Below are 20,561 nucleotides of genomic sequence, written 5' to 3' on the forward strand. Positions count from 1 at the left end.
TTGAAGATATTCTGTGGTTCATTCAGCTACTTTAAAAGCAATCTGGTATTCTTTCAATGCAAGACGTCTCTGAAATCAGTACATACTCTTGAGACAACAGAGGGGGGGAAAATCAGAAACATAAATAACTATAAAGCTTTGCACTTGCATAGAACCTTTCATTTCAAGACCTTGAGGGACTTGTCAAAAGGTAAGGAGAGGTGTTTTTTTGTTTGTTTGTTTTTGCTTTTTTTTTTTTTTTTCCAGAGGAAAATGCAGCCCTGGAATGGAATGCTCCCACCTTCTCATTTGCCTGAACCAAATCCTTGCTCTCAAACTGCGCAGCCCTCCTTGAATGTGATCCCTTAGAATATCGCCTCCTTTGCTCTGTTAAAATAAAACAGGTAAGTTGCAGCTTCTTCCCCTAGAGCAGCTCGCCAGTCATGCAGAATGACAAACCTATGTAAGTCTTCAGGTCATCACTGATGGAATCTAGAAAAGTTTTGTACAAATCTGCCTCTTTTTACTGCTTCACAGAGTGCCACAGTGTTTTAACAGTACCATGGGTCCTTAATAGGATATATACGTGCAGGTATATATCACAGAGATATGGCTTTCATTATATTATTATGTGTATTCTGGAGGGTTTTTATTTTCCCACTGACAAAGAGAACAAACAACTCAACTCCCATGTCTCATACACCAGCGCAGAACTTGAAGGGACTATAAGGTTTGTCTTATCCAACTCCCTTCACTTGACTGTAGGTGCTACTGGATTTCCTTTTGTTCTCTGCTAATTGACACTTTTGTTTGTCTGTTTGTTTGTTTGTTTGTTTTGAGAACTGGCTTTCAAACCTTATAATGGAAAATAAGGTGTTCCAGTAATTAAGAGCGCAAGCAAAACCTAAACAGAGCAATTGCACCTTCGGAAACAAATATGAAATAAAATGACTTAAATGAATTAAAATCACTCCCTTTCAAGCTGGCTCATGTTATAAAGATGTCAAGTTAGCAAAATTCCCCTCACAGAGGGTAGCAAGTTTTCTTCAGGAACAGAAATAGTTTTCTTCCTTGGTATAACTGATCACCCAAATAACTGTAAATTTCTATTTAAATTTACAACCTCTTTTCACAAAACCTGTGACTGTGCCCAGAAGTACACCTCCAAAGCTTGGTCTGGGCAGAGCCTCCCATTGGCATGCTGTGCCTAATTTTTTACTTCTTTTAATGGAGTGAAGAAAACAAAAGAGCATACTGACAGTTGGAATGAAACCACTCTCCCAACCAGAGCCCAGAGCAAGGACTTGGCCTGTGTACACTGAACTTCAATGCATATGATGTGCCCAGGGATGAGGTTTCCTTTCCCTCAGGGATTGACCTTGCTCTTCCCACAGTCCCACAGAGGGTTTGACGTGCACGAGGACATCCAGGCTTCAGGGTCCATATTTGTTAAAACCCATCACCACCATACGGCCCAGAGACATTTATATTCAGCTAATGAACTCCATTAGCTTCCCCTAATTATATAAGTTATACCTTTTATGAATCTGCTCTACATATCTGGGACACGATGTCTGGAACAGTAGTTTCTGCACACAAGGTAGTAATCGACGAAGACCATGCACAATTTTGCTTGCACAGTTAAAAGGATGGGTGGGGTAGCGGTCGGAGGGAAGTGCTATTTGAAAAGTTCAGTATAAGAGAAACTTGCCTCCGAATGTATAGCGTGTCCTATCTTTTCCAAGTCCTTGGCTTTCCTACCCAACCCTGAAATGATCTCTAGACAAGAATCCACCTGTTTTCAACTGAACTTGACAAAGGGTCAGTGGATAACACTTGGAAAAACAAACCAGTGGTATCGCCATGATCTACAAAACCAAGACTGTCTGAGTGTGTGATGCGCCATCTTTTGTCTCACGGAAGCCGTCTTTTCTCTCCACTATGCCCTAGTGTTTCTGGTGATGGAAAAAGAATAGTCCATGGCACAGAGTGCAACAGTCTTTTTACTCCTCAGAAAGGTCCTCAAGGGAAGGAGCCAAATACATTCCTCCCAGCTAACAGTCGCTGGTTTTTCCTAAGTAGGGACTGACGCCAGCTGATCCCAATGGTTGTCTTTGTTCCTCCCATATTGCGGTTTATAATAAATCTTCTTTCTCTCTGGTTTTAATCTCCCATAGATAAAGGCTTCCCAGATTGAATACAAGTTTTCTTTTTTTTCATACACAGGCTTAAGCCATCCAAAAACAATAAGAACAGTAATAATAATAAATAAATAGAAGTGAATCCATAGAAACTCTCGATGTCTGTACAGCAGAAGTGACAAAGTTTAAGTCAAATATTTGTTTTCCCTTTTTTTCATCCACATCAAAGGCAGGAATACAACAAGGCATTGTTAGTTGTGGTGGGCAAACTGGAGTGTCTGCTGATATAACAAATCAGGTTTGTTAAGGCCTTTGTCTATGCAGAGTTAATAGTAATGCAGAAGCCAAATCGATTAAAAAAGAAAGGGTAAGGACTGTGAAGCAGGGAAGAGAAAAGAAAAGAAAAGAGAAAACAAAAACTAGGGAACAAACCGAGGGAGATGGAAAGAGAGAAAGAGATAATGCCAAAAGGAAGTCCATACTGTGTCTACGGATGGAGAAGTACACATTGCTTCCCTCTGAAAGCTTCTTAGTGTCTTTGTTGTTAATACTGTCAGAGTAGAGAACAGAAGACTGATGGCATCCAGCGGCAGTTAAAAGACGTTCATCTTCTCGGCCCATCTGAGGAGGTGCTTTGGGAAGGATCGGTCAGTCTGGGGGAGAGGGCCCTAGCCTAGAATATCCAGATAGACCGGAGATGCCTTGGCCAAGTTCTGAAGGAGGGTGTGGATGCCCTTGATGTTCTTCCTCATGTGGGGCTCTCGTTGCCAGCACCCCAGCATCAACTCATAGACCTCTTGGGGGCACGTTCGAGGTCGCTGCAAGACTCTGCCCTGAGTGATGCATTCTATCACCTGGATGCAGATCAAAGACAGGATCAGACAAGAGCAAAAACAATGAGATGAAAATAAATGTCAGTCCAAAGAAAGCGGTGCTTTAAAGAAAGCCACTCATTGTTTATGGTTTTCAGGAGGAAGAGAGCAATTATTATAGGTTGGTATACATTATGGTTAATTGTATTGGTTTACACTCACTTTTCAGGCCACACTGATTTCACCAAACTGGTGGAGAAATAACTTATGTATAGGGGATGGTCCCAAACCTCACCCTAGAATTCCAATGTGTTTTTGTTTTACTGGCCTGAGATGGATCCTAGGTCACCTTTGTGTCAGGGTGCTGACTGATGAGGGACTTCCTCCCCCCAACCCCAGGCTATAGAAATGAGCAGTCATTTTAGATCATGGAATTGGACAAAAGACAGACTTGGGACTAAGGAAGATGTGAGGTGCCTGACCAAGAAGCTATACTTCAAATACAGACATATTTGTAAAAGGATTAGCATAGAAAAAACAAAATGCTTGAGTTTTTCACTTGAAGTGAATTATGGTAAAATGTGCAAAAAGGAAAGAACGGTGAAACCTTATTGGAATAATAAAAACAAAAACAAAAACCTTGCTGGACTCTAAGGGTGCTGGAATGTCACATCTGCTATTAATTTGTTAGATGAGCAGCACACAGTGATTCCTCAGTCTCGTCACCAGAGGGTCACAGGCCTGGCCGCAAACACTGTGCTTTTCCTTCTCTAGAGCTCTTAAATCTGGAGCTATACTTTGGCCATGACACTTAGGTTCACAGCAGGCCATTTGGGAGGTGCTGTTCCCAACAAAGCCATATAAGATCGTGTTCTAACTTCCGGCCAAGGAACACCTCTCGGTGTTAGCCCTTCTGGGGGTCTCGCCCAGCCCACCGCGTACCTCATTGTTGGACAGCTGGTACCAGGGCTGTTTGCCATATGTGAAGATCTCCCACAACACGACCCCCAGGCTCCAGACGTCACTTTCCGTGGTGAATTTTCTGTACATGATGCTCTCTGGAGGCATCCAGCGAATGGGCAGCATCGTGTGGCCACCGACCTGGCAAAAAAGGGGTGAACAAGGAGGCATCAGTCACCCCAAAATCAAGTTCCCACCATCAGAGGAAAAGGTGTGGAAGGGAGACGTGAGGGACATTTTTTTTCCTTTCCCTGATTTGTATTCATTAATTTTAATTGTTTAAAAACACATGTGGTGATGGAAGAAGCACTGACTCTGGGTGGTGAACACACAATGTGATATATGGATGATGTATTACAGAATTGTACACTTGAAACCTATGTAATTTTACCAACCATTGTCATCCCAATAAATTAAAAATAAATAAAAACACATTAAGGAAATACAATTTCTTTATAATCTCAAGCACCACTGATAGAGAGCAAAGAATGGTCAATGCATTTTCCCATATTATTTGCAGTTCTCTTTCAAAAGTAGATAGGAGCAGAACTATTTGGTGGATGTTCATTTGGATCAACACACCACACACACACACACACACACACACACACACACACTTTTTTTCTGGTACGTTGATTAAACCTTCTAATTAACAAGGTAAGTCTGATCAGGATAACGAAGAGTGGATTCTGTTCCAAAAATGACCCACCAAGTGACTCTACTTTCTTAGCAAGGCCAGAGTTCTTCTAGTTTAAGGTGTTAGAATGAATGCACAGCGCTTCCTCAAACACCCTTGCCACAACCAAGTGATGGACAGGGAAGAAATTATTATTCCCATTTTACAGATGAGGTAAAACACAAAGAAGTCAGTTTTTTGGATTCTGAGCTCAGGACATTTCTCTATGACCGGACACTACAACCAAGCTTATTTATAAAAATAAATAAATGACTACGGTTTTGAAAAGCCCATTGTAGTAAAAACAGGGAGCCTGAGGAATGAGATAGTAAGAGTATTAGCACAGGCAAAGAGAACTTTATTTAACACAGTAGACTTGTTTATGGTTTCCTACTTCCTGGAGAAAAGTGAAGAATTCCATTTTCAGGTTTGTAGCACATCAGCGCTGTCTGATTTCTGCACAGTAGCCCTATGGGTGGTAGGTCCCAATTTTCATGCTGGTAAACCTCAGTACTACCAGCCAAAATGCCATGCCTGACACCAGGGCAACAGGTGAGCTCACAGACAGCAGGAATTACCTCACTGACAACTCTCAGACCCTGAGATCTGAGACTAATGCTACATAGAGCTTCTGCCCAACTTTAATTCTCAATATCCATTTCTGACTCATTAAAGGAAGAAAACGGACTAACAGTGCCTGAAAAATGCTGCTCAACTCCAGAGCCCAAGGTGCTGAGATGGTCAGAGATGTCTAATATGCTTGGTGATTTCAAATGATGCTCTTAGCATCAAAGAAAGCACAAATGTGAAAGGAGGAGGGTGTTCTTTTGTTGTTGTTGTTTTCCATTTTTCTCTGTGCAAGACTCCCAACCTGACAAGGAAGAACATAACTTTCTGCCTCAAGGTCAAGCTGCCCCCATATCTTTCCTGTTCAGCTTTGAATACACCCAAAGTTCATACACTAAGTAGAGACTAGACACCTCCCATCAGCTTCTGATTTCCTCATTTTCTTCTCATCCCTGCAGTGACAGGTAGTGACTTTTCAACAAGCACAAATTTTCCTCATAAAGCTGCCTGGACAGGCCTGAAGATGATGACAATACTCACCATCAGGGTCTATATTCAAAACCCAACCTGTGTGACGTAGGCACTGACCAGCCAGAGAGAATGGTAAACTGATTTGAAGGTGTGTTTGTGGGGGTGGGGGGGAGAGATAGGGAACCACTTAAAAATATCTTCTAGAACAAGACAGCTAAAAAAAGAAACCTCTGAGATGTGTTAACATAGTGAGATACCATACTTTCTATATTCCTTGTGGATTCCCAGCTGTAGTGCAGTGGACAACTCTCAGTTCATGACATTAAAAACATTGGATTCCAGGGCACACTCTAATATGCCATTTCCTAGATGGGTAAACTTGACTAGTTGCCAAACTTCTTTTAGGCCAAGTTTCTCCAATGATAAAATGTAGGTAACAATGAATACCTTCCAGGGCTGTCGTGAGGTAAATGCCCAAGCAGGCAATATTTGCAAAAGTGCTTTATAAATTTTAATGCACGAAATACTTTCAAGGTGTTGCTTTCTTCTCTGTAATCTTACTGATTTCCTCAGTGGGAAGCAGCCATTCTGGAGACATTGAGAGTCAACATGTGTGTCTCTCCCATACTCCTCACTCTGCAATGATAAGTTTGTTGGGGTGCCTCTGACTGCAGCACCTACTCTACCAGGTTTTCTGTCCTGTAATGCTAATGGCATTACCCTCACACACAGAGAAAAAGCTCCTGTTGTTTCCTTTAAAGGAGAAAATAAAAAAGAAAAGAAAAAAAATCCAAAGTTTGATTTACATGTTTTCCCATTTGATCATTTATTTTATGTTTGTAGTCTCTTTGGGACAGATTTTTCACTTGAATTCTTTCAAGAACCACTTCTGGGATTTCACACATGCTGTTATAAATAATGCTTTCCTTGTTCTGATGTCAAACGGGTGAGTGTGGGAGAATCTAGTAAAAGTTCAAGCAGGGTTCACAAGTTTTCTAAACCCGTTTAGAACATTTCTGAACATTTTTTTCAGCCCTTTCTTAGGATTTTGGAGCATATCACAAAAGTAGACCAAAAAAAAAGAAAAAAGTCACCGTTGTTACAAATTACTGTCACATTCCAGTCACAATCACTGGATGGTTTTGGGAACCTCACAAAACCACATACTGTGCGGCAACAAACAAAATGAGACATTTGTTTTGTGTTGTGCCACTTGGCAACTTGCCCTCACACCCTTGCTTAAATATTTGTAAGATGGAGTACGATCCCAAGTACGACACTGGGAGTCAGAGCTGCTGCTGCTTTGACTGCCGGATACGCTCTGGTGCCTAAAGAGGTTCTCCAGGGATGTACTTGGGTCAGGCCACATGCTCTTCACTGAACTCACTGGATTGAATTGATGCAAGATGGGAAATCCAGTTAGCCGGAGGGCTGACTTGGATTTGCAATTTTCATTTTCTTCAACCCAAGAGACTGAGGTTCTAGTTCTACATTCACCCACCACTACTTACTTTGTCACCATAACCATCCATCAACATTTAGCACCTCACCTTGATAAAGAACTTCCACTCAGTTATCTCACTGGAACACAATAGTTACCCTCTTGGGTAGAGATTGGCTTACCTTCATATTACAAACAATGCCTCTAAAGTTCAAAGTGTTAAGTAGCTTTCTTAGAGTCACACACATAATGCCTCCTCACTGGATAGCTTACATGCATTCTGAGTCACTCTGAAGCTGGGTCACTCTGTGTTTCCACCTTCTGCAGTCTCCAACACAGGCCCTGCGATCAGCCAGCAAGCTGAGTTGTGAATCCTCCCCCAGGCTGAACTACTCAAGCCTCTTGGAAAATTTGATCTCCTTTCCTTTCTACCTACTTCCCAAAGGTCTCCTAAAGGTAAGCTCAAGTTCTATATTTCAAGGAACTCTCTGTCCCTGCTATAGCTCAGTGATTTTCTCAGTACCAGGAAGCCTAGCACCCTTTAGTACAGCTCAGGTATAACACTGCAGGCCAGGAACGCCCTTCTTTTGCTAGTGGGTCACTTACCTCAAGAAAGATGGATGCTAATCAGTTATGTCTGACAGGGCATGACAGGGGGTCAGTGGGCGAGCATACCACGTCTTCCAGTGGCTTTCTTGTGAGTGCTGATATTTAGGAAGGAAATCTCAATGTATTATTTCAAAGAGATCAGCAGTATTCACTGCTTTCCTATCTATCCTTCGGTAACTTCTCTAAACTCTCAATAGAACCAAGCCTTAGACTAAATACATAGAAACTGGCTTACCTATTTGACTCTACAAATAAAAACCATTCAATGAAATTTATAACTTCTAAATAAAGCATAACCAAAACTACTGGGGTTCGCCTGGAGCATAAATGTTCTCTAAATTGTAAGAGAAATCCCATTCCTCCGTTTGCCATCTGTACAATAGACAGGGGAATCTATGGTGCAGACTTGGAACTATTCAATCTGGGAATGAAGTCTAAAAAGACGTCATAAAGCATAACATGAAGGGGGTATTGTTCTACAGGTGGTGACCAGTAGGTCATACCTTTGGAGGCTGGAGAACAAGGACAGAGGCTGAAGAAAAAAATTAAACCATGAAAAAGAAAAGGACTGAATGACCACCAGGGCTGCTAACCATTGCAACATGGTGAAATCAACAAAGCTAGCCAAGACAATGTCTGAAGTCCGTGGCCAAAAGGAAATCCCGCAGTGCCGAAAATAAATCAAGTTATGGAAAATAACAAATTCTGTTTTTAAAACATATCAAGAAAAGAGTGATTCATGTTTATTTCCATGACACCTCATCATTTTGACAGTGATATGTATTGGATGATCTGGTTAAAAGCAAAAATAACAACTGTGTTCTAGTTAAAATACCTGGGCCTGGGCATCCTTTAAATCTACCTGCTTGAAAGGTATTTAACACAATAAATCCTGGAGAGAATACTAAAAGGCCCTTGGTAAAACTGTCTTGCATTAAAAAAATCAATGATTTTATCATTTTAAAATCAAATTGGACACATCTAATCATTCCAACTACAATATTTATTTCTTATCCAATAAATACTATTTGGGTACATACTTTTTTGGTCATTAGGTTTTAAATTGTGAAAATTTCCCCATCACTTAACAAACAATATGATTTATCTTTCTACATTGGAAAATTAGGATTTAGGGAAGTCGAGGAACTTGCTGAGGAAGTATAGATTTGAACTGATGACCAGAAGTATTGACGACAGCTCTCTATCCCACCATTATTCATAGTGGGAGTCTAGGTTCTTTCTTATTTTTTTTACAAATATACGAAGCATCTTTTCCCCTCATACAAGTTAATGAGGAATGCACAAGCCATTTTCAGACACACTGGGAGATGAGTGAGGAGGTGACAAGTTTAGCTCTTCTTCTGTTGGGCTTCCCATAAAATGCATCTCCAATCCTCCTTGGTCCCTCTTCTATTGTATCCATTCTTCTTAGTGTTGCCTCTTCCCAGTCCATTCCTGCCTCTGTTTTTTTGAATCTCCTCTCAAGTCTCACTTGTCCAGCCCCATTTCAAATACCAAGATTGCATTTAGTCTGATTCTTTTTATCTCCCCGAATGATTATGCTTATCCCCACCACAACTCATTATCTGTCCATGGTGATGCCTAGTCTCCCTTCTGTGCTTACGAGAGCTACAACGGTAGGCTAGAGCCTTTCTGTAGATCCAACGCATATGCCTACCTGGCTTTGAAACCACTGGTGATTTAAAGTGAGTAATACTAATCCAGGATCTTCTAAACTCAACAAGCAAACACCAATGATGCCTGGGAGGCCACTTTCAGCTTGTGGTATTTACTCAGTGAGTGAGTGATAACTTGTTTGGAAGCCAAACATTTTACTCCCTTAGAAACACACAGGCCAAAGGGCAAGCCCCATTAAGAGATGATTAGCTGTCAGAGGCTTTTGGCTGCATTAAATATTGAAAAGGCTCCTAGACCTCCTTACACACCCTACACCCAATCGCCTTGTTTCAACAGTTTCTCTCGATGTGCTCCTTAACAATTCATAAAAGCTATAAACTTTAAGAAATAGCTGGATCTAATTTCCTTATTTATTATGTGTTGCATCTGTAGCATGAAGTTAAAAAAAAAATGAAGGGAAAAACCATTCATGCAAAATATTCCCCTTAGAGAACCTGGAACCATTATGGTGGGTCAAACTATGGGCGTTTTCTGACCACATCCAGGAAGATCAGAATTCTCCTATTATAATGAGTGATGAGGTGGTGCTTTTGTGGCGTGTGGCTACGGAACCAGGGGATACTTCATGGGAAGAAAGTCAACCCTCCCGGCCATGCCTAGAAGTTCTGAATGAATGCAGCTCTGGTTGAGTAAGGAGTGGGAACTGACTACTGCTATGCCTGAAATTGCTGTTATTTGCAGCCTAGAAAATCTTTCATTGTCTTTTAACATAGAATCTGGTCATTATTGATCATATGGTCATAACATAAAGGCTATGACTGAGTAACTTCAAGCCAAGTATTTTGGGATTTGTCATAGAGAAGAAGTGCGGGACCTTATTGCTAAGAATAGTTTTGCAAATCCTTTTTGCTATAATTAAATCTCTATCCTGCCAGAATAGAGCAAATGATCATGTGTGGAAGGGAAAGGTCCCAGAGCCGTCATTGCTTTCTCCTGACACTCGGATTCTAGGTCAGCAGATAAGGCAAACTCAATAACAATTTCTACTGAGAATTCTATTAGGTTGGTGCAAAAGTAATTGCAGTTTAAAAGGTTAAAAACAATTGCAAAAACCGCAATTACTTGTGCACCAACCTAATAATATCTTTATTCTACCATGAAATAATAATAATACAAATAATGAAAATAACAACAATAATAATAATGCCTCATGTTAGTATAACACTTTTTTTTTGCTTTTTCATAGCATTTCCATATTTATTCATTCTATAATAATTGTACCTACCTCAAAATATGGTTGTGAAGATGAAATGAATTGATATTAGAAAAGCTTTGTGTTGCCATTGCATAATGTCATTTATATGACATTCTTGAAAAGGCAAAACTATAGGTCTAGAAAACCTATGGTCGACAGGGGTTGGGAATTGGGAGTTGGGGAGGGATTTGCCTTAGAGGGGCATAAGGGAATTTTGTGAGGTGATAGTAACGTTCTATATCCTCATTGTGGTGGCAGTTAAATGACTGTTTGCCAACACTCAGAACTAGACAATAAAAAAGGTGAATTTTACTATACGTATATTACATCTCAATGAACCTGACTTAAAAATAAATAAATAAATCTCTTAGAATAACATTCAGTACATCATAAATGTGCAAAGTATATTAGCTGTTGTTGTTACGCTAAGTAATTGATTCTCCAATAATCTTATAGCGTACGTCAGGCAGGTAACTGAGAGTTGCCCAAATGATGAACGGGAGGGCAAAGCCTTTGGAAAGAACTAACACAGCAAGCTGACTGGTGCATGATGACTGTGCCTGATATATCACTCAGCATCAGGAGGTTGTATACTCCAATGTCATACGTTTCATCAAGAAGTCATTACTTTAATGTTCAATATTACTGAGTTTTTTATGACCTCCTATGCATTATGATTTTTAACCCAAGAGATCATCTGACTCTTTAGCATGTGAGACCGAAGCATTACATCCTTTCCTTGTGAAAAGCCACAGGGACTGACTTAGTGCTGGGCAAAGGCGATATATATTCATGTCCTTGACTGTTATGGTGATTGCATTATGTTGGTTTAGTATCCAAATTCCAATGTGAAATTGTCTCTATGGAAATAACTCAGAAAGACTGGCATTCTAGCTAGCTTTTAGAAAGGAAGAAATCAATGACTTGTCAACAGAGCGGGGTGGCGGGGGGATAGCTTCTCTATATCAGAAATAGCGCTGTTCGTACCAGCTGGGATTACCGTGATTACTGCTGCCCTGGGTGCATTACATCCTGTAAGTGGAGAGATCAGGTTTCTGGGTGGACACCACATATCTGTCCCACCATTAACCCCAGCTTTTTAGTTAACACCGAAGACCCTGACAGAATGTACATTCCACCATTAACCAGAGATGAGGACTTAATACACCAGAGCCAGTTAAAAATGATTAGGGTCCTGTTTCCTCCCAGTTCTTTCTGATACAGGAACTGATGTCAGCGTCCACACGAGTGCAACAATAATGGGAAAGTGGCTTTCTCTAGCGAACTCTGAATGCCTACCTGGCATCATTACGGTCCTTTTCTGCAATGTCTATGATATATGTAATATGTAGAGATCGTGACCTCGATTTAAAGGACATCATGATTTCTTATCATGCTTGTGAGAGCTAGGAAGTCATGTAATAAAAGTACCTCTCAATTACTGAGCACCTACTCTATGTGCTCTGTTCTGTGCTAAAGACATTACCTAGATTTAAAACTCACTTTTCTCATACCTTTCCCGACATACCTACAGATAAAATGTGCCCATAGGAAGTGCACATATTACAAGCAGCAGCTGTTTCACAATTGTGAAATCTGAGCTCTCTTTCGGATCAGCAGCTTTTCTGTGCACAGTGAATAGTGGCAGCTCAGTGCTATGGAAAACCAATGTGGTGTCACTGGTTGTTTCTCGAACCTCTCCACATGTAATATATAATTAATTTTGCTGTTTTCATAGGCCTTTGTTTCAGTGCATTTAGTTAGTGCACATAGTGTCATCCCCAGCATTGTGGGGGAAACAATGTTGAACAAGATTAGGTCCTTGACCACAGAGCTTATTCTGTAACCATAATGCAAGGTAGAGAATTGATGCCATTGTGGACATGTGAGCAACTGGTCATGGATCATGATACTAGAGAAGTGTGGCCCACTCCTTAATCTACTGATGCTTTTAGCTCCCTTCCTCTAAGCACTCAATATCAGGATGCCAAAACACCTGCCACTGTATCCAAAGGGTCACATAAAAGGAGACTATTGGGAAATATCAGAAGAGAAAGTTTTCAAAAAAGATCAAGACCCCAATTCCTCACTGAAATGTCTTGAGAAGAAGAAGTTGGCCACAATGCCCCACAGAGGCTGTGATGGCCGAGTTGTGTTTAGCTTTGTAGCTAGTGTTGAAATTTAGTCACCATTTATTGTAGGCCTGCCACATGCAAGGGACATCCAAGAACTTGACACATATTACTTCACTGAGCTGCACTGAACCAGAAGCTGAGCCAATGCAGGGATGAAGAGGGCACCTGAGTTAGGGATAACCGTCAGCTGCATGTGACAGACAGTGGCTTAATCGTGGGAGACATTCACTTCTCTCACTTACTGAAGTCTGAAGTACGCAGTCAAGGGCTGGTGAAACACTCTGAGAAGTCCTTCCAATGATATCTTTTAAGATACATCGCAAATATGACCACTTCGTTTCACCTCCATTTTGATCTCTCAGTTCCATCATTACCCTCCCTAGGCTACTGCCACAGCCTCCTAACAGGTCTACCCATTTCCCTCTTACCTTTCTCCAATCCACTGTCCATTTAATAGCTAGAACAATAGTCTTAAAAGATCAATTGTATCAAATCATTTGTTTTTGCTATAAACTCTTCAGTGACCTCCCATTGCTTAGGATAAAATTAAAAATAATTAAAATGGCTGATAACACCCTGGTTGACCTTAGTGCCTCCTTCACTGGTCTCTTCTTATGCTTTCCCCCTTTCCTTGCAGTGAGCCATCCATATTGGTCTCAAACATCTTGGTACTTTCTCACCTTAGGCCCTTCACACGTGTACCTCCTCAATTTTCACCTGGCTAACTTCTCAGGACTTAACTTAAATACCATACTTTTAGACATCAAAAGCAAGTTACACTATCAGGCAGCACTACTTACTTTCCCTTCACAGCACCAAACAGTTGTAATGATAGGCTTATTTGCATGGTTACATGCTTGCTATCTCCCTCTGCCTGTAGATTACAAGCTTCATGGAAGAAAACACTATCCAGTGCTTGGATGCTCAATAGATATCTGTCAAAGGAAGAGATTGCACTTAGCTACCTCGGGCAATGGACTTGGTGGATAGAAAATTCAGTATGAAATAAATATGGAAGGAGAACAAGGCACTAAAGCCAGACAGGTAGCTTCCTGTAGGCCTATGTAGGCATGAACCCCCTTGGAGCTGAGAGAGGGGAAAAGGAAAAAATGGACAGTAGCCGATTTGCTTTAGAGAGCGACACCCGTTTCTAATTTAAACTACAAATAAGGAATGAAAACATACATATGTTGTACACGGAGTAATGAGCATATGGGATAAGTTATCAAGAAAGCCATGTGAGCTGAAATTAATGGGCTGAGGTGACACCTCGGTTGAGCAGGGGGTGTGAAGGTGCTGAGAGAAGTCAGAGAGAATGGAAGGGCTGGGTGTCCTGTCCCCAAGTTTCCCTTCCCTTTGCTTGTCCTGTGTTATGTCTCATTGGTCATCCCAACTTCACCCCATGAAGCCATCCCACTTACAGAGGACCCCTTATAGCCCCATCAAAATTCCCCAATGGGAAAATCTCAGAGTGGCAGAGGCTTGGAGGTAGGAGAGGCTTGCCCTGAAGCAGCCTTGGTATGGCACCACCAATGCTTAGTTGCAATGGCTGGAGAGGTAAAGGAGGCAGATGGAGATTTTGAGATGAGGTCTAAACGCGCCAAACCAGGCCCCAGCATCATCACTGCTTCTGCATGAGCTCTGACTCTCGCCTACCGCCATAGCTCCACAACCCTAAACCATGACCAGAGCACTGTGGAGTAACTAAACTCTGGAGAAGTTAAGCTAAAAGCCAAATCCCCATCTTTGAAGGACTATCCATCTTCATCACAGCAGATAATATTAAGAAAAACTATTATAACACTTTTGGGGATAAAACCCCTGTTGCATATAGTATAGATTGATCTTTTTAATCACTGAACTGATAATCATTTGTTTATTTTGGTATCATTCACTCATTCAGCAAAAATGTATTGAGCTACCTCCTGAGCATTGTTCTAGGCACTGGGGACACGGGTATGAATCAGCTCCACGTCCTCATGAAGCTCTCCATTTAGTGGGAGATACAGAACATATATAAGTAAACAGATACCTATGCATGGTAATGTCAGGTGGTGATAAATACTGTAAAAAAAAAAAAGAGTACAAGGATAGAGGGGCAGTGCTCCTTAGATAAGAAGGTCAGCAAAGGCTTTTCTGAGCAGGTGACATCTAAGCAGAGATCTGAAGAAAGTGAAAAAACAAGGTATGCAAACATTAGGAGGAAGTACATTCCAAGCATTGGTCAGCAGGTGCAAAGGCCCTAAGGTAGAGCAACCTGGATGTGCTTGAACAGCAAAGAGGCCAGTATGGATGGAATGACAAGGGAGGGAATGGTGGGAAAGCAGGTGGAGTGTTACCTGGGGCCATCATTGGTGGGGTTTTATGTAATGGTGCACCTGCACTGAAGGGTGTGTGTGTAGTGCTATATATCCACATCTGTAGCTATATTTATATGTTAACTTCTACATGTAAATAATACGCTACATCAGATATTTTTAGGTAAGTGACTTAATATTATGGGGTTTTACAACAAACACATAATCTATGACCTATTATTACCATTTACTAGGGAGGGAAACTAAGACCTAGAAGCCCAAGGCCACAATCATAATCAGAGTCCAAGGTGGCAATGGAAGGCAGATGTTTCAAATCCATTAAGTTTGCCTCTTTCTCTTTGATTTTTTGCCTCTTATTTTGCACCACTTCTCCAAACTCAACTGGTGGCATGACCAGCTATGCAAGCTTACTAAAAGTAATCACCAGCCACTTTCTCTGAACCCTGTCAAGAGGAAATCCCTTCTTCTCAGACCCAAAGAATTCGACAATTACATCAATGCACTGCAGCAATAACCAATGCTTTCTTTTTGCAGGAAGTGATGGACTTAAGAAACAAAGTGGGTCTAATTGTGTGGGTCCCCCACCCCTTTCTTTCAATGGAACAAGGAAGGGGCAGTAGATGGATCCTATTACTTCTAGTCCCTGAAGTAGCACAGATGTATTCCTGAGTTTCTCAGGATGATGAGTTATAGCCCCCTTGGTATTTAGCTTTAGGATTTATGCTGATAGTCTCTGCATGCTTCTCTCTGTCAGTAAATGAGTAGGAGACTCCTTCCACATTACTTTGTTTTTCCTGATTGTTTCCCCAATATTCCACCAGTTATATGATCACATCCTTGCTGATGTCACTCGTTGACGCCTAAAGCAATTCCTTCCTTTGAGGAAGAAAGCTGCCCTTGTGATATCCCAGGGGAGAAAAGATTCCATAATATTGAAGTCCTTAATCATGGTCTGTCAGCATTCTTTCTTTGTGCATCTTCCTTCCTTCCTCTCAATCCCATAGTCAACCCACGCCCATTTTTATGCACATTTCCTCCCAAGGTCTCTATCCCTGCAATTACATTTTGTTTATACCAAAGCATCTATTTAAGTATAGATCATTGGCATTGAGAATACTATATTTACTGGTTAATATCTACTTGAATCCATTTAAGGAAATAACTTTCATGAAACACATAAAAGTCTTTAAGCATTACAATCTACTCTATGAATACAGACTCAGGGATAACAGTTCTCTTCAGCCCTGAATTTGCCTTTCGAAATGAAGACAAGAACACTCTAGAGAAGAGTAAGGTTTATACATAATAAACCAGCTACTGGAAATTAACTTAAAAAACTGTAGGGAAAGGCAGAGATGATTCCCAACTTAAGAACATTGGACTTTAAACAATCTGCCCCCTTTTCCAATGGTTGTCTGTCCTCTACTTGCCCAAGCGATAAATGTCCTTAAATGTCCTCCCCTTTTTGAGCCCCTGCTCCTCCATATGTCTTCCCCATCCCCTTAAATAGCACCACCATCCCCACCAACCACCACTATTTCTTGTTCAAAGCTAAAAACCTAGGAGCTACCATTGATTCTTTATTTTTCCCTTACTCTCTTTATCAAAGTCATCAATAGGTTCTTTCAGTCCTACCTGCAAAACTTACCTTGAGTGCAGCTTCTTGCCCATTTCCACTATTACCCGACTCCACGTTGCTATATGCTTGCACCCAGCTTACTGCAGTAGCGTCCTCTGAGCTATCTCAGCTCTAACCCCAGCTCAGCTGGAATCCTATGGGAGTTCTTATCATCTTAGCCTGGTCTGGCCTGAGGCTCAGCGCGTCATTTGAAGATACCTTTACCCTGCCCCGAGAAACTCCCTCATGGTCTTGGTGGTTTGTTCCTGCTGCTTCTGCCCCAAAGGAATGACTCTCTGGATGACTGTCCTCTTTGCTCCAGATTTTACCTTTACCTATCATCATAACTATATTCAAATAAAACTTAATCCTGGAGGGGTCAAATAACAAAATGTATATGCTCAGGTGGTTAGTTCATTACAAGTTGTATTTGGTAAAATTTGCAGAAGACACGAATGCTTCTTTTCTGAGGAATTTGTGAAACACTTTTAATCCATTTGCTAAACACTTTAACGGTCACTTCATTGCCTCTCTAAATTAAATCACTAAAGTTGCACCATTATTATAAAGTGGGAAAGGTGGTTTACTCCTGGAGGGAAAAATTAGGTTCAGCAGAAGGGAAACCCAAAACGATCTTTATAAAGTAAAACGCCACAGAGAGACCACAGCAACTAATAGCATCTGGGCAGCCCTGCATATCCACACATCTGAGGTTCAGGCCAGACACGGACGGCGAGCCTCGGGGGTCAGGCTCTTAACGATCTCTGCTAATGAAAACTCAGCCAATCAGAACTGGCCTCATTCTCATAGTTATCCTCTTGAGGTCTTCAGAAATTACGACCAGGCTTGCTTTGCATTTATATCACCCATGTCCTGGTCTGGCAAACTGGGAGCTAGGCAGTGGGGCGTAGTAGAGAAGCAGGCCAGGGAGTGGCCTGAACACCACCTTCAAGTGATGAGGCAGTATCATCAGGAGAATAATGCCCGGCTGCTCGTCACTAAGGGCAGGTCAAGAAAAGGTGAGGGTCAGTTGTCACACCAGGACCTTATATTAGAAACAGTCAGCTTTGTGATATTCATGGCCAATAGGTCATTAACTGCTTGAATGCTCAGATGAGGGCAGCTGTGAAGTCCTCTTCTCTGTGCACCTCTGACGCCCTATGTTAAGATATTCCATGGGGGTTTTCCAGGCGTTCCTGGATTTAAAATCTTAGGCCTGTAGCAGAGAGAAAACGAGCTCTGGGTACTCCATATTCTAAAGAAAGCCTCTGGATCAGCCAGGGTCCAGCACAGGATTTGACTGCTGGATCTGACTCCTGCTTCCATAATAGAAAAAGGCCTAGCACAAGCACTCGCCACCTTAGATAACCTGTCCTCTCTGTCTGTGTGGGGAGAGAACTGAGAAGGGGAATAAGCAAGAGTGATGGGGCTATAGGTCTGGGGGCCACTGGTGGAATGTGCCTGAAGAGAGGTCATTTCCTTTCCTCTCTTTGTCTCTCTGTTTCCCCCATCCTCAACCTGAAATCAGGGAAGGGGCTTCAAAAGAGTTCCTGAGAAAGACCGGGGGTGCCTTAAGGAGGGGAGACAGGGACCTCATTTTACATTTGAGCTCTGTTTAGGCAGCAGACTGTGTGCACTGCAAAGGAAAAGGGAAGTGGATGGACAAAGATTGATAGAGCGAAAATGGGCAGCAGGAGAGCCTGATCTCCCATCTTGTAGAAGGGCAAAGATGCGTGAGTTTGTCCTGGATACGTGAACACTGTGGAAAGCATCTACGTTTGAGCCTCCTTTTCTGTGCCCTGGCTGCCCACAGGTGAACACCTGACCCACAGAGGTGTTAGCAGAAAAACAGTGATTGGCAGAGAAGAAGGTGATAACTGAGAGATAAAGAGATGTTTGCCTTTCATCCTTAATCTGTCCTCCCAGCTCGTAACCTCGTAACCTCGTAGGAACTGCAGCCAGAAGAGGAGAAGGAAGTCCAGCCTGTGATGCTGGAAGGGGAAGCTTTGAAATTCATAGAAGAATGAAGTTGTAAACTGGATTCAACTGATTTCATAGCTGAAGGTGAACAGAAAGACGTGGAGGAACCTTAACTAAGTGAAAGAGCCCGTTAGAAACGGTTAAATACTGTGTGATTCCAACTGTGTATATGACTTCCTGGAAAAGGCAAAACTATGGAGACAGTAAAAAAAGAAAAAGAAATCAGTGGTTGCCAGGGGCTAGCAAGGAGGGAGGGAAGAATAGGCAGAGCACAGAGGATTTTTAGGACAATGTAACTATTTTGTATGCTACTATGGTGGCTACAGGTCACTATACATTTATCAAAACCCATAGAGTGTACAACACCAAGAGTGAACTCTTCTGTAAACTATGGACTTGGGGTGGTACTGATGTGTCCATATGGATTCATTGATGATAAAAAATGTCCCACTCTGGTGGGGGATGCTGAACGTGGGGGAGGCTGTGCGTATGTGGGGGTAGGGGCTTATAGGAATTCTCTACTTTATGCTCAGTTTGGCTGTGAATCTAGAACTACTCTAAAAAATAAAGTCTGTGTTTTACAAAGTGGTGTCCTGAGGACACGGCTATGGCAGTGGCAGAGGCTTGGTTGCTTAGTTGGCATCCATGCCATCTGAAATTTCAGGAAAAGAGATTGACAGCCCTGCGCTGTCCTCGGTGTGATCTGCTGTCCTTCACTGCACTGTGGAAGGTGCTCTGTAGAAGCTGAGACCCTTAGCAGTGAACAAAGAAGTATGGCTCAGAGGAAACCAACAGAGAATGCAGCAGGGTTGAACGTGGCATGAAGTGGTCCACCCCGGGGCAGAAGTCAGTGCGGCTGGAAGTCCTCTCTGAACGGGAAACAGGAAACTGCTGCTCAGGAGCCTTTGAAATGGGGACACAGCTAGTGCTTGGGCAAGAGGCCGAGAAAATGTGGGGCAGGACTATTCTCACCAAGATGAAATTAAGTTTACCATGGAATGCACACACTGTTTCCCTGGCATACAAATGAAAAAAAAAAAAAAAAAGAGAGACCTTTTTGTTTTAATTTTGAGAACTTGAAAGCTAAACCTGCCAAAGAGGACTACAAGAATGTTGGGCATATCAGCACAGCAATGGTGCTGAGCTGGAATAAATTAAGTCGAGGAAGGATTGAAGGATATTAGTGAGAAGTGTCTTTAATTATAATGATTTGTGCCTTAATGGCCCAATATGTTGACAGTATCATAGCTAAACATCTTAGAATATGATTTTTATCATAACAGTTCTCTTTGAAAGATATTAGACTTATAACAGACAGTACAAAAAGAGCTTTTAATAACTTAGTGGCGAGGAGGATTCACAATTGGGAACAGTGAATGTCTTATGACTTATTCTTACAAGCTTCAACAGGCTTAGGCTGTTGTAAAAGAAAAAAAAAAAAAAACAACTTCAGTACTGGGTTACTGAATGAGTGTTCAGCAGGAGAGGATAAAACAAATGGGCTAAAATGGACCTTATCTTCTGGCTGGGTGTTCAACCGGGTCCTCCAACACATCTAAATAAGTGATTGTTCTTTTATGTGAACCAAGGAGAGAGGCCCTGGCAGGCACTTGAGAAAGAGTGTTCGAAAGATGAACTAAGAACTTCAAGGTCAGAAGACAAGAGGAAAGAGTTTCTCTGGCTGAGACAAAGGGAAGTCTGCTTGGGAGTTTTGTAAACTGAGACTGACAACCTCAACTAACTACACATGAGAGTCCATTTGGGGCAAACTTTCACACGCTGGGGCTTCACGAAAATGACATCCTCTGTGTTTGGATTGCAGAATCATGTCAGGGGTGACATTGTGTCATGTAGAAATGAGGTCCTTCTAGTAGCAAATTCCTCTTCTTTCCTGAATGGATTCACTTTATATCAAATTCTAAGTGAATGTTTAGTGAAGTAGAGCCTGGGGTCAAAGGTTA

General features: G+C 41.7%; 1 protein-coding gene across 5 annotated transcripts in view; it reads right to left on the minus strand.

Moving 5' to 3' along the window:
* Positions 1 to 215: 215 nt before the first annotated feature.
* Positions 216 to 20,561, minus strand: part of NTRK2 (neurotrophic receptor tyrosine kinase 2) — a 319,031-nt gene continuing 298,685 nt past the window's right edge. For all 5 annotated transcript variants that reach the window (XM_019750104.3, XM_019750100.3, XM_074330613.2 and 2 more), the window contains 2 exons: positions 3,875 to 4,033; positions 216 to 2,974 (listed from right to left, as the gene is read on the minus strand). In XM_019750104.3, coding sequence (XP_019605663.2) covers positions 2,789 to 2,974; positions 3,875 to 4,033 — 345 coding nt within the window. In that variant the 3' untranslated portion in view covers positions 216 to 2,788. The remainder of the gene's footprint in view (positions 2,975 to 3,874; positions 4,034 to 20,561) is intronic.

Source organism: Rhinolophus sinicus, chromosome 16 (assembly GCF_057876585.1).
Source record: "Rhinolophus sinicus isolate RSI-liver-muscle chromosome 16, RSI-T2T, whole genome shotgun sequence".
NCBI classification, from domain to species: Eukaryota; Metazoa; Chordata; class Mammalia; order Chiroptera; family Rhinolophidae; genus Rhinolophus; species Rhinolophus sinicus.